General features: G+C 35.8%; 2 protein-coding genes across 2 annotated transcripts in view; both read left to right on the forward strand.

Moving 5' to 3' along the window:
• Positions 1–7,750: 7,750 nt before the first annotated feature.
• On the forward strand, positions 7,751–10,462 carry LOC107662391 (ATP synthase F(0) complex subunit C2, mitochondrial-like). The gene is made up of 5 exons (XM_016452386.1): positions 7,751–7,852; positions 9,142–9,189; positions 9,730–9,804; positions 9,880–10,067; positions 10,143–10,462. Exons 2-5 carry the CDS (start codon positions 9,151–9,153, stop codon positions 10,255–10,257), a joined length of 417 nt encoding a protein of 138 aa, XP_016307872.1. The 5' UTR covers positions 7,751–7,852; positions 9,142–9,150; the 3' UTR covers positions 10,258–10,462.
• A 1,151-nt stretch (positions 10,463–11,613) lies between these two features.
• The window catches only part of LOC107662392 (ubiquitin-conjugating enzyme E2 Z-like), an 18,570-nt gene continuing 17,398 nt past the window's right edge, over positions 11,614–12,785 (forward strand). The window contains exon 1 of the mRNA XM_016452387.1: positions 11,614–12,265. Within this exon, the coding sequence (XP_016307873.1) occupies positions 11,949–12,265 (317 nt within the window). The 5' untranslated portion in view covers positions 11,614–11,948. The remainder of the gene's footprint in view (positions 12,266–12,785) is intronic.

Below are 12,785 nucleotides of genomic sequence, written 5' to 3' on the forward strand. Positions count from 1 at the left end.
CTCTTATGTAAAGTATTACAGTTGTAGGCCTCCATGGTGCTGTCGTTTTTTGAGCCTGCAGCAAATTTACTCAAAAATGATAGGGTATTACAGTAGCGCCCCCTACTGGCAGAAATAAGGAAATTTAAAAAAAAATCACATTCAATTTTATCAAAAAATAAAGCATTCAAAATATTTTCAAACTTCCAGACATAGTGATCTGCAAGAGGATGCAAAAGTATGTAAAAGTTTTTTTTTGTTGTTGTTGTTTTTCAGAATGTATTATTAGAGAGGACAATTAAAATTATTACGTTTTTTATTTAAAAAAAAATGCTTGCTCAATTTAATAGTTTCTATTTAATGTTTCATTCTGATTTTTAAAAACTGGTCAGAGATTAGAGATTATTCATGATTATTTTATTCCAGATAATACTTCAATCATTTATTTTTGTGCAATGACAATTGTTTTTAGCCCATTCTTTTTTAGGAAAAAGTTTAATGTAATATATAAACTATAATATAATATAATATAATATAATATAATATAATATAATATTTTCCCCCACGCAAATATGCAATTTATACATGAAAAAAGTAACAGTAAGAGCAATAAATTTAGAGGTTCTTGGCATTAAAAAAGTTTGAAAACCCCTGCAACATATAATCAGTATAGTACATGATAATATTTTGTTGGTTTAGCATGTTTATAGGAATGTACATATTTCTAAAATAAACCAACACAGGTTCATGTTCCTGCTCACATACTAGGACTTTTGTTTAATTTCTGAAATGTGTATAGGTAAACTCATTGCTATGTTTTGTTGATAAAGCACTTAACATATGTGAAGTGTGTAGGCTAATTACAATTACTACAGATGTCACTCTGAATGTGCCCAGTGGCAGATCTTGAACATAACTCCACGTCTGTGCTTCAGTCGCGGCTCTTTGTGGAAAACCTTGCCAGCTTTAGCTTGTAAAGACCCGTTATTTATTGCCCCTGTCATCTGTAAAACTTATCAAATCTACCTCCTGCTGAGAGAGAGCGTCTAAACTCTTAGAAAGGGTCTGTTTCTGGAATATGAAAATACTTTCATGAAGAACCGCAGCATTTTTCTCAACAGATATATTTATTGCTTCAAATTCAATTTCCAGTTTATTTCAACAGGAAAAATGAATTACTCATTTACAACATTAAAGGGGTTTCAATTCTGTGAACACATAAAATTAAGGCTTTTATGAAACAACCTTTCTGTTTAAAACCTCAGGCGAAATCCTTCTAGAATCTTTCATTTTATCTCTCTGATGAATTGTGGACTGTATCTAATTTCTTCAAAGTATGCTAAACATCTGTGGAAGCTTTGGATGAATTATTGTGCAGTGAAACATTTACTTGAAGGATGTGTTCTGCTTTATTTTCTGTTTAATCAGTGACACAAGGGCTACATTGTGAGATTGTATTATCTAGGGCTATTCCGGTTATTAACATTTTAAGAACAAACAGGCGTATAATGAAAATCTGCAAAAAAAATTGGTATAACCTACCAACTGAAATGAATGACAGCAGTAAAACAAAAATGTGCTTTTTATATGCACAAAATATGCATGAACAGCCTATGCATTAATGATTTAGATATTAAATAGGCTAATAAAACACATATTCATCAACATAAATCGGTTCAAATGCACAAACATGTTTCTGAAGGCAGGTTTCCAAAAATTCACTATTCAGCCTTTGGAGCTTAGTTCTGTGGTTTCATGCATAGACACAGGCACCAGATGAAAAAAGTTAGGAGAATATTTTTTGTTTTCTATTCCAACATGGGGTTTAGGGGTAGAAAGGAAATATTTCGATTTGATTTATCATGCCCATAATCCATAAAAGGTCTTGTTCAGACAGGCAGTTAAAATGATATAGACACACAGGTGAGTATAAAGGAAACTTATATAGAGAAAGGTGAAGTTCACAACAGACAAAGGTATGCAAGTCTCAACCACTAAAAGAAGCTGTCAGATATACTACAAATCACATGAATGGAATAAGACACAAACACTTGGCACATTTAGAGGGCATAGCCAGCTTATATTTGAATCTCTCTCAGCGAATTGTAATAGAATACATTCATGTAACAGAATATATCTAGATAAAGTACACATAAAATGTAGCCTATTATTTAATTTATAATTGGAGCCTCTCCAAGTTATTAAGTAGATCGTGACTGAATATTGCTAAAATGCAAATATTTACTTTATTTTGAAATGTTTCACAGCTGTCAGAAGTTAATGTTATTTACAATACATCCATCCCCAGCTAACAGGGGACGTTCTCAAACGTTCTCTTTGGCTAATGTTCTGGCAAGGTTCCCTCAAAGTTATGACCTTTGAAGAATGTTCATTCAGTGTTCAGTCTGATATTTAATAATGCTCTCAAAACATTAGCATACAAATGTTATTTATACATCGTTCGTGGAACATGTTTTAGTTGGATGTTTGTTAACATTTTTTAATGTAACTAGGCCTACTTGTTTCAGAATGTTCAGAGAACATTCAAAAATAGCATTTCCATAATGTTTGCAAAACTATAAATGCTATGTTTTCTTAATGTCTGCATAACCAAGAAAAACCGTTCATAAAACATTTTTAAAAACTGGACATTTTTTTGAATGTTCAGAGAACATTCAGAAATAACGTTTTCATAACTTGATGTGAACGTTAGTAAAACATTATTGGAACATATTTAAGCAGCTGGTGGCAATATTACAAAAGAATCTGTATGAATATATAACCCTTCTCCTGTAGGCCAATGCACATGGGTCCAGACAGTGCATGTTCTGCTAAAAATGATGAAAACACAGAGCATATACTAGCCACTCTAATTAACTAATAATTCATATTAAATTATTATATGACATATTATTGTTTTGTTGTAAAATATGCATTTTCCATATAAATCCATTTTATCTTTCTTGCTGTGTTTATGTGTAATCTTAAATCTTTCATAATCTGAGGATTGTGCATATAGAGTTTGCGGATGTTTTTTTTTTTTATATTGTCTAGATAACATTAGATCAGGTATAGAAATATGAATTCACATATTCATACATACTGTTTGAATTATCACCTACCTCCTTTAGATTTGAACAGGTGTCACGAATTAGGCATTGATTGTAGCAGATACTTACTCACTCGACAAGTTCAAATTAAATGTTTACGGCCACAAGCAGCTGTTAGAAAACATATAGATTGAGGATTTTCTAGAAGCAAGGATAAAATAACATTTTGTGTACCCATCCTTTACACTTTATTACTTTATTACTTTTTTACTTATTTTATTCACTAAAATAAGTTTAATCTTACCATATCCAAAAACTCGCTCACTCTGCTGTTATATAATAGATTAAATGCACTCGAATTTTATTGAATACTACGTGGAGACACGTTTTTGATTAAAATATTCACATTAATCAAAGATTTATTCACTTTTAATGCATCTTATTTCGAAATGTACAGAAATACGTGCTTTCATATGTCATAGTTATGATTATTTCATTTATTCACTATACTATTTATTACTAATGTCTCATTTCAGTTTTAGTTTGGCTCTAGTTTTGTATTTATTCCAGTTTATATGAAAAGGTTAATGTAGCGGGAATTAAAATTCATATAGCCTACAGACTAAATCCTTTTCACTGAACGTGTTAAAAATAAGTTTGAACAGTTGTGTGAAGCATGGTGGAGGTGTAGTTCGTTTATAGCCGCAGTTTAGCTTTTAAGTTCTGGCACTTTTATTTGGCTTCAACGTTCATTATTTTGTGAAGATTATCTTGATGGACAAAACGTGTAAGTTTCATGAAATATGATTGAACACAGAATTTATTTTTTGCGATAATCCAAAAGCCTATGGAAAAACCCCATTGGCTCGAGGGAACCAGTGTGATGCTAACAGCCGATTGGCCTACAAAGTGACGTCAGAGTTCCACCACTCAAAAACAAATCCCCTCAGATAAGAGAGCACAGCTCGCCCTCTCGAGATATCCAGCAGCTATTGCAATTCAGCTCTTCTTCTTCTTTGACGTTTTATGGCGGTTGGCAAACCAGCTTTAGGTGCATATACCGCCACCTACTAGGATGGAGTGTGGAGCATTGAGTTTAAGGGAAAACTAAAAAGCTAAAGAAATAAAATAAAAGAAGAGAAGAAAAAAATTACTTAAAAATAGTAATTCTTTAAATCCCGTTCATTAACTCTGTATCTTTGAGATTCTTGGGGGCGCGCAAGATGGCGCCGTGTTAACACGCTCATACCTGTAGCTCGTGAGTTAAGTGAGCAAAGCTCAGTTTTACTTCATAGTTATGTGAAGTATTATAAATAGTTTTTCATGGCTTATTGGTTCTTTTTTTTGTTGCCTTTTTTCTTTTTTGAGTTGAGTTGGGCAAACGTTCTACAAAAAACAAGAACAGACGTTTCTCGAATTCACCATCGGTAAATCAGGTAGAAACCATGGCGCACTCTTCTCAGGCTAATGTGATGGACATTCATGACTATGCCATATCTATGGACTTAAGATCTGATGCTGACATAATACCTCTACCTGAAACTCCAGAAAAACTTCCAGTGGCTAAGAAATCGCGTGTAGCATTGAATGACGATGTACCAAACTCCGTTCTTTTGGCTGCGATTGAAAAAAACAGGCAAACTTCAAGAGGAATCGTTGGCAAGGCTACAGTCTGTGGAACTGTCGGTTCAAGAGAACACTGCTTCTATTCGTTCCCTCTCCTCATCTATGGAGTTCTTTGGCAAGGAAATCGAAGACGTTAATTAAATATTTTAGTTAATGTATATGGTTTTAATAGATCTGATATGAATGTCAGAGATTTCTATGCTTATTCTTGAAAAACGGCGCAAGTTCCCCTCGGCTTACTTGATTATTGGAGGAGATTTCAATGAAGCCTCTAATTATTCTGAAGACCGATATCCTCCAAGACAATGTCAAAATGCTATTAATCCGGTCATTTCTGATTTCTGTCAATCTCTAGATTTGATTGATGCATTCAGATTTCTGTATCCTTGTTCCACCTCGTTTACTTGGTTTAAACCAGATCAAACTCAAAAATCTCGTATAGATTTATGGCTAGTCTCTGTTTCTTTGATTTCATCTTTGTCGTCTGTTTCTTGTAGTCCTTCACCACTAACTGATCATTGTGGTATTGATTTAATATTGAAGCCAAAAATTTCTAGAACCTATAACCCTGGCTACTGGAAATTAAACTGTTCCCTGCTTCTTAATGATTCGTACTGCTAATCTGCGTGTTGCAGGTGTCCCTGAATCTAACAATGAGAATGTAAAAAATGTAATCCTGGAGATCTTTGGAAATGTTTCCCCAGAATCTGGCGCGTCTCTTGCTAATTCAGTGGACATTGTACACAGACTTGGTCCCAAATCTGCTACAGTACCCTAAACCAAATTTTAAAAATAAACTGGCTAAAAAAATGTTTGAAGGAGAATTCCGTTTGGTTCTGGATTCCTAATATGATTTTCAAGAGATGTGGAAATTTACAGTTTTTGCTTTCTTGTGATTTTAAGTCCACAAGGCTCCCTATGAAGCTTTCAAACTTCCATAAGCAAGCTTTAGACTCATGGAAGCTAATCTTTAAACACAATTTTTCCCCTCATATTATTTGGAATAATCAGTATGTTTTATCAGCTCGTAAATCTGTTTTCTTCCCTGATTGGTTCTCCAAGGGCATTGTGTTTATCTCAGATTTAATAAGCAACAGTGGAGATTTTTATGCTTATGTTGATTTTATTAATAAATATGGGATAAATGCTTCAAAACGGGACTATACTACTATTACAAATTCCATTTCTCCTAAGTTGTTATTTTTAATGAAGTCTTTTAAAATATATTGTAATTTTAAGTTGATTATAACCTCGATTATTTATTCAAGGGGTTAATATTATGGATAATAAGTGTACAAACAAATTTTTGAGAAACTTTGTTACTACTAATAATGCTTCATCTTTTAAAGCTTATGGAAAGTGGTTGGCACTTTATCCAAATGTTAATTTTCAGAAAGCATGGACAGTCCCAAACAAATTTTTATTTAATAATAAAATAAAAGAAGTTCATTTTAAAATTATTCATCATTATTACCCCTGCAACAAATATTTAAGTAAATCTATACAAAATCTTTCTCCACTCTGTTCTTTTTGCCAAGAAGAGGAAGAATCTCTTTCACATTTATTCTATTTCTGTCCTTATACTAAACAATTCTGGCTTCAAATTTCAGCATCTTTACTCGTATTCTTTCGGCTATGTAACATTTCAGCAGTTAAGGTTCTCTTTCATTCTGTTGTTTCTGACAATAGGGAGCTAGAGGATGCCCTGGACTTTATTTGTATGATGGGAAAATTCCACATTCACAAAGCAAGATGCCTTAATTTTAAACCTAATTGTAAAATATTCACTTCTGATTTACTTTTGTTTTACTCATCACTTCAAAAAATCTCCTCTAATAAAAAAGCCTTAAAAACATCCAATCTTATAAAAAAAATCATAAATAAGTTGTAACTTTTATGATTGTAAAATAATTGTATATTTGTTTACCTTTTAATTGTTTTTGTATCCCCCATGTGTTTATGTATATGTTTATGTTCCTGTTCTAATAAAAAAAAAAAGTAAAAACAAACAAAAAAAATCTTTGAGCGTCTTCTTCTTCTTCTTGGTTTTTAACGGCGGCTGGCAACCAACGTAAAGAGGTGCATTACCGCCACCTTCTGCTCTGGAGTGTGGATGTTTTATATTCTATTTATCAGTCCCGTCTCTCTTGCAATTCAGTTGCAGTCACCCCCTCCTCTAAAATCTACAAGGCGGAAACAGACCTTTAAAGGGGTCCTATTATGCTTTTTCACTTTTTCAACTTTAGGTAGTCTGTAATGTTGCTGTTTGAGCATAAAAAAGATCTGCAAAAAGTGTGTTTTCTGTAAAGAGGAAAATGAGAGTATTGTCAATTTATTTTATGATTGTGTTTTTTACAAAATTATTTTGGTGTGATTCGGTTTTTTTTGTTAAACAAAGTACGAATATTGAATTGCAACTCAATAAAAGGGATGTTTTATTTTTGTTATGAGTATACTGTTGACTGCAAAATTTGGTATGTTGTGAATTTACTCATTATATATGGAAAATTCTTTATTCAGAAAGGTAAATGGGCAGTGAAAAGCATAATTTTACTCATTTTAAAATAGAAAATAGGTCACTACCTGTAAACGTTAAAAGAAACAAGAAATAACAACGTGAAAAATAAAACTGTAACTTATTTTAAAGCCTTAAATCTACTCTTATTAGATTTATAAAAATAATTATAAATTAAAAATAATTTGTAATTATTTGCACTTGTTTACGGACATGTGATTTTCTTCTTGCTTATTTTATTAATTTTGTATTTTTTGTTTTCGTTTATTATTTTATTTGTTTTGATGTAATTTATATGTTATTGCCTTTGTATGTTATTTCTTCTAAAAACTGCAATTAAACAAAAATCTACAAGGCGTGATTTCCACCCTGAGCAGCCAATAGAAACAGGGGACACGGGAAGCGATTCATGACTTCCCCGGCGTTCTTCCTTAAATCATTTCAACCAATCAAAGAGAGGCCGCCTTCTTGACAACGCACAAGATTGGGTACGTTGTTTGTATTGACATACCTTGTAGCCAATCAGAGGAGGCAAACGTGACCCTCTGCCCAATCACAAACGAGGACGTAGTTCCGAAGCTTATAAATGACAAGGTGACAGTTTTCACGGAGAACTCGTTGCCTCTAAGTTAGCTGTAAGCTTGTCCCTGTAACCCCGGGCCTCGTGTGCTGTATCTAATAGGTGAGTCCGGTTTTCTCTGCATTCGTCTAGAGATACATAATGGGCGGCTTTGCTTTTTTAAGCTGTGAAAGTGTGCGGAAGTTGTTGATCCGGCTCAGATAACTACAGTGCCATTCAGAGAAGCGCGTTGCTAAAGCTCCGCTAGCCGCTTGTCAAAGTCATTTCATGGGAATGAATGAATTAATCCGTTGGCGATTAGATTTTAGGACCCTAACACGTCGAGCAACCGGTAAATAGCACAAATGCGCCTTAGCTTCGAGATTTATAGTGCTTTTTAAATGCACGCAGGTTTTATTCACATATTGCTCGTGACGCTTGCAGAATGTCTGACTCGCGCTGGGCCCTCAAACTGGCGCTGCGCCTTAACCATGCAATTGCGTGCATTTTTATGCTACAATGAAATGCAGCTATAAATTGTCTGTTTCATGTTGTAAGACGGTTTACATGCGTTTAAGTTTCAATAAAAAAAAAAAACAGTAAAAGCTATTGGTGACCTTCACTCTACAGCCTGTCCGCCTGAGCAGTTTCCAGGCACGTTCAACACCTAAAGTTTAAGATTAGTTATCTTGGGAAAGATTATTAATGTCCTTTCGTACTTAATGTATTTTGAAACTAGTATGGACCTTATTCTCAGGCTGTTCAAAAGGTTATCCATACTATGACCTGAAATAAGTCAAAATAGACAACCTAGGTAACTTTGAATGGCAAATATGTAATTAAATAAAACATGCATAAGAGGAAAATATTTAGTACAGAATTTATGGCTGGACTTATGCTGCTAGTGTCACAATGTGGACTGTTCAACAGGCTGTCTAATAACCTCAGATTTGATGGCTTAAACTATCCCTCCATTCTGTACATATTATTGTGTGTAAAAACTTGTATTACCGTAGTCACACATCCAGCCCATGACCTCTATGCTGCCATGTTTGACCACTGACCTCCAGGGGATGTGCTCTTGGGCTGAAGTAGTCTTGCATCCTTTGGTTGGATGTTCACATATCCAAGCAGATCTAAACGGATGGGCTGTATGCATATAAAGAGTCTTTTGGTTTGGATGCTGATGAAATTATGGAACTATTTAATATCTCATTTGCTTGGAAGTCTCTTCAGTTGCTAAGTGAGTTGTAGCTTTAAGTCTTGATGGCACAAACCTCTCCTGTCTTTGTTGCTTTCCATAAATAAATATCACTGTGTATAGAACACAAAATGAACACTAAATTTCATGCCATGCTGTGTATGACACTAGTGCTTTTCTTTCACCGGTCTAACATCTTTCTTCTCCACAGGCTCCAAACATGTACGCATGTGCTAAGTTTATCACCTCACCTGTTGTGGTATGTATTCAGTCTCAAATACTGTCACACTCCATTGACCGTCTCAGAAAATGACCTTAATGCCATGTCTATCTAGAGGCATGTTATGAGTATTGAGTAACTTCCATGGAAGTGATTGTCTACATTAATATTAGTTCTAACCACATTTATAATCATGCATTTAAAGGCTTGTGTTAAGTTTACGTTTATGAATTTAGAAGATGCTTTCATTCAAAGTGACTTGCAATAGAGGAACATAAGGAATTTTTCACAAAGCCATCAATATTCATAGTAAACGATGCCAGGTTTATTCAGAAGCTAGATTAAGAAAGGAGCTAGAGAAGTAAAGAAATACCCACACGTTTTTTTTCCTTCTCTGCAAGTGCATTGGTTTAAGGTTGTTAAAGTTGATGACATTAATACCTATTGGGTTCTTGTACTCACTCACATAAAATATTTGAATCAGAAACATGCTTTCTGTTCAGGTTTGTTAATAGAAAAACAATGCATATCATATTGACATAAATTCAGAATGAGAACTAAATTATTTTTCTCCCTCAGGTCCGTGGAGGATCCAGGGTTTTGGCCCGGCCTGTTTCAGTGGTGTTCAACAGACCAGAAGCAAGAACTGAACAGGTAAAAAAAAATAAAGTGCCTTCCATGTGACTTGCAGCTTCTCTTGCACATACTTATATTTCTTGCCCTTCTCAGGCTGCTCTGTTGCCAGTCAGTGAAGCCAGCCTTCTTAATGTAACCCGGGGCTTCCAGACCAGCGCTGTATCCAGAGATATCGACACAGCGGCCAAGTTCATTGGTGCTGGTGCTGCCACGGTGGGTGTGGCCGGATCAGGAGCAGGAATCGGGACGGTGTTCGGCAGCCTCATTATTGGCTATGCCAGGTAATCAGCCTCTTAAACTTGGTTTATTTGTTATACATGTAGCTTGTGCCTAAATGGCTTTTTCTCCATTTACAGGAATCCCTCCCTGAAACAGCAGCTCTTTTCCTACGCCATTTTGGGCTTCGCTTTGTCTGAAGCCATGGGTCTGTTCTGTCTAATGGTGGCGTTCCTCATCCTGTTCGCCATGTAATTTGGATGTCTTCTCTTCTCTCGCGGTTCGACTCCCTTGATCTGGAGATTGGAACTCTGACACGCAGCTTAGGCCGTGGCACCGCCATTCCAACAAAACTACAAGAAACTCTTTTATGTTCCCCTGTACCGTTTTTCCTCTATCTGAAAGTTTTATGTAAGAACTCACTTCACATAAGGCCATCTGAATAAATGGTTGAAATCTGTTTGCTGTTGCTCTTGTTTTTCCGCTTTGAGGATGCAAGGTTGTTGAGGAAAGGTAGACTAGGCTGGTGTGTTTTTAAAACTAATATTGGATTTGGGGAATGTTTATCAAAAAATGTCCTTTAATATAACTTGTGACAATACCAATTTTCTTTTTTTGGGGAAAGTATCCCCTTAATACCTCCAGATTAGTTTAATCAAATATTTAGCAATGCAAAAATACATGGCAATCAATGAGTTAAGTTTGCAAATGTGTTTCTGAAAGAAAAAAAAAGTACTTAAAAGTTCTTACAAGATGACACATTATGCAATATAACAGATTACACCCCCCTCATCTCAGTTCCATCAAACCGCTTAAACCAGTCTCAGTTGGTTTAAACTGAATTTTAGTTTAAAGCTTCACTTATGTGTGTAATACAAGTATGTTCATTTTAAGTAATGTCCATAGTCACTGCTATGCTGTAATTAATTGTGCTACTGTAAAAACTAGTAACTCATTGTCATAAAAAGCTTCTTTGTTTGAAGGACATCCCATATTTAGTTCCTAGAGAAACAAATGTAGAAATGTTGTCGGTAGCCAGGGTTACCTGCCAAATATTTTGTGGGCACTCGGTATTGAAGTTATCCTGTCGTATGAGGAGCTTTCCAAATATATATATAATATATATAAACCTTGCTACGTGTACTGCGTTAGGCTATAGGCTAACCGAGACTTGTCATAGCACTTGCATTTTATTGCTCTTCTGTTGATTTTGATTGCTTCTAATGCGCTTATTTGGATAAAAGCATCTGCTAAATGACTAAATGTAAATCAAATCGAGCGCGGCTAATGTAGACCGATTCTCTGGCAAATGACTCGTATGAACAGATTCGTTTTAAATGAATCTGTGAATAAATAGAGCGACCAATATGGTCCGATTCCCGGTTCTTTTCAATGAATCAAACACTTGCGAATTAATACGACTCACTGAACCTCAAGTTACTGTTTGACTCCAAGTGAACCGGTAATGGTTACTGTATAGGACTGTTTTCATATGACAGTTTGACGTTTAGTTTAAAAACACATTATTTAGAGTTTTGTTATACCGAAAGAATCGTTTGAATCCTGAATCTCCTCTAGGAGTGCACCGCTAGATGGCACTATTTCCTTCTAAACGAGGAGGAAGTGAGGAGAAATGAAACAACGCTGATAAACAGGCCAGGCGAGGAGAAGCTACGTTTATGCGCGTTTAGACTCAGTTACTCACTGATGCGAATGATAAACGCGTCTCTAAGCTCAGCTAACGTTACTTCAGATAATAGGTTAAAATCGGCGCTGCTTTCGCCATTGGGTTGTTATAGTTGAGGTCGGAGGAGGGGAAAGGGGAGAATATGTAGGAGTCATTTCTCTCTTCCTGCCGTGCTCCTCCACTTGCCTCCGAGCGAGGAGAAACTGAAACTGCATTGGTAACGGATTGATCTGACAGCGGCTCGGTCAGTTCATCGACGATGGCGGATAGCGTTGGGGAAGAGGCCAACGGCTCTGTGGGGACGGCGGAGGGCCACGGGGCGCAGCTGTCCTCGAGTTTGGGTAATTCCGTACCGGGCCACTCATCAGCCTCGCCGCCTCCGGCAGACACCGGCCTGGTCGTGCCCTCAGTCCCCGTGATGGCCGTTCCTCTGTCCCTGCCGACCGGTATCGTGTCAGGGGTCCCGGCCGGAGCGGGCCTCCTGTCCCAAATTCACGCCACCTCCTGGGATCCCACGCTGAGCACCGACTGGGACAACGAGAAGGCGTCTCCGCAGTGCATTCTCCGGATAAAAAGGTAAAGCTGGGCTCTCATGTAGCGCGAAATTTGGGAAATATAAGACAACTTTTTTAAGTTAACCAGCGTGATATTTGCATTGTTTGTTTACGTTACTTTCCAGTCCAAACAAATGGTGAAGGAGGCTGTGTGTGTCCCGAAAGCTGAATAAACAAACTTCCGATTTAATATTTCAATGCTCAAACTGCTCAATTTTGATTCTCCACACATTATATATGTGACCCTGGACCACAAAACCAGTCATAAGGGTAATTTTTTTTGTGCTTGAGATTTATACATCATCTGAAAGCTGAATAAATAATTCACTATTGATAAATAAACCATTAATAACAAATAAATCATTGATGTATGGTTTGTTAGGATTGGACAATATTTGGCTGAGATTTAAAGTTGTCCAAATTAAGTTCTTTTTAGCAATGCATATTACTATTTAAAAATTCAGTTTTGATTTATTTACGGTAGGAAATTTACAAAATATCTTCATGGGACATGATCTTTACTTAATATCCTAATGATTTTT

The sequence above is a fragment of the Sinocyclocheilus anshuiensis genome, unplaced genomic scaffold (assembly GCF_001515605.1).
Source record: "Sinocyclocheilus anshuiensis isolate Anshui unplaced genomic scaffold, SAMN03320099.WGS_v1.1 scaffold11, whole genome shotgun sequence".
NCBI lineage: Eukaryota > Metazoa > Chordata > Actinopteri > Cypriniformes > Cyprinidae > Sinocyclocheilus > Sinocyclocheilus anshuiensis.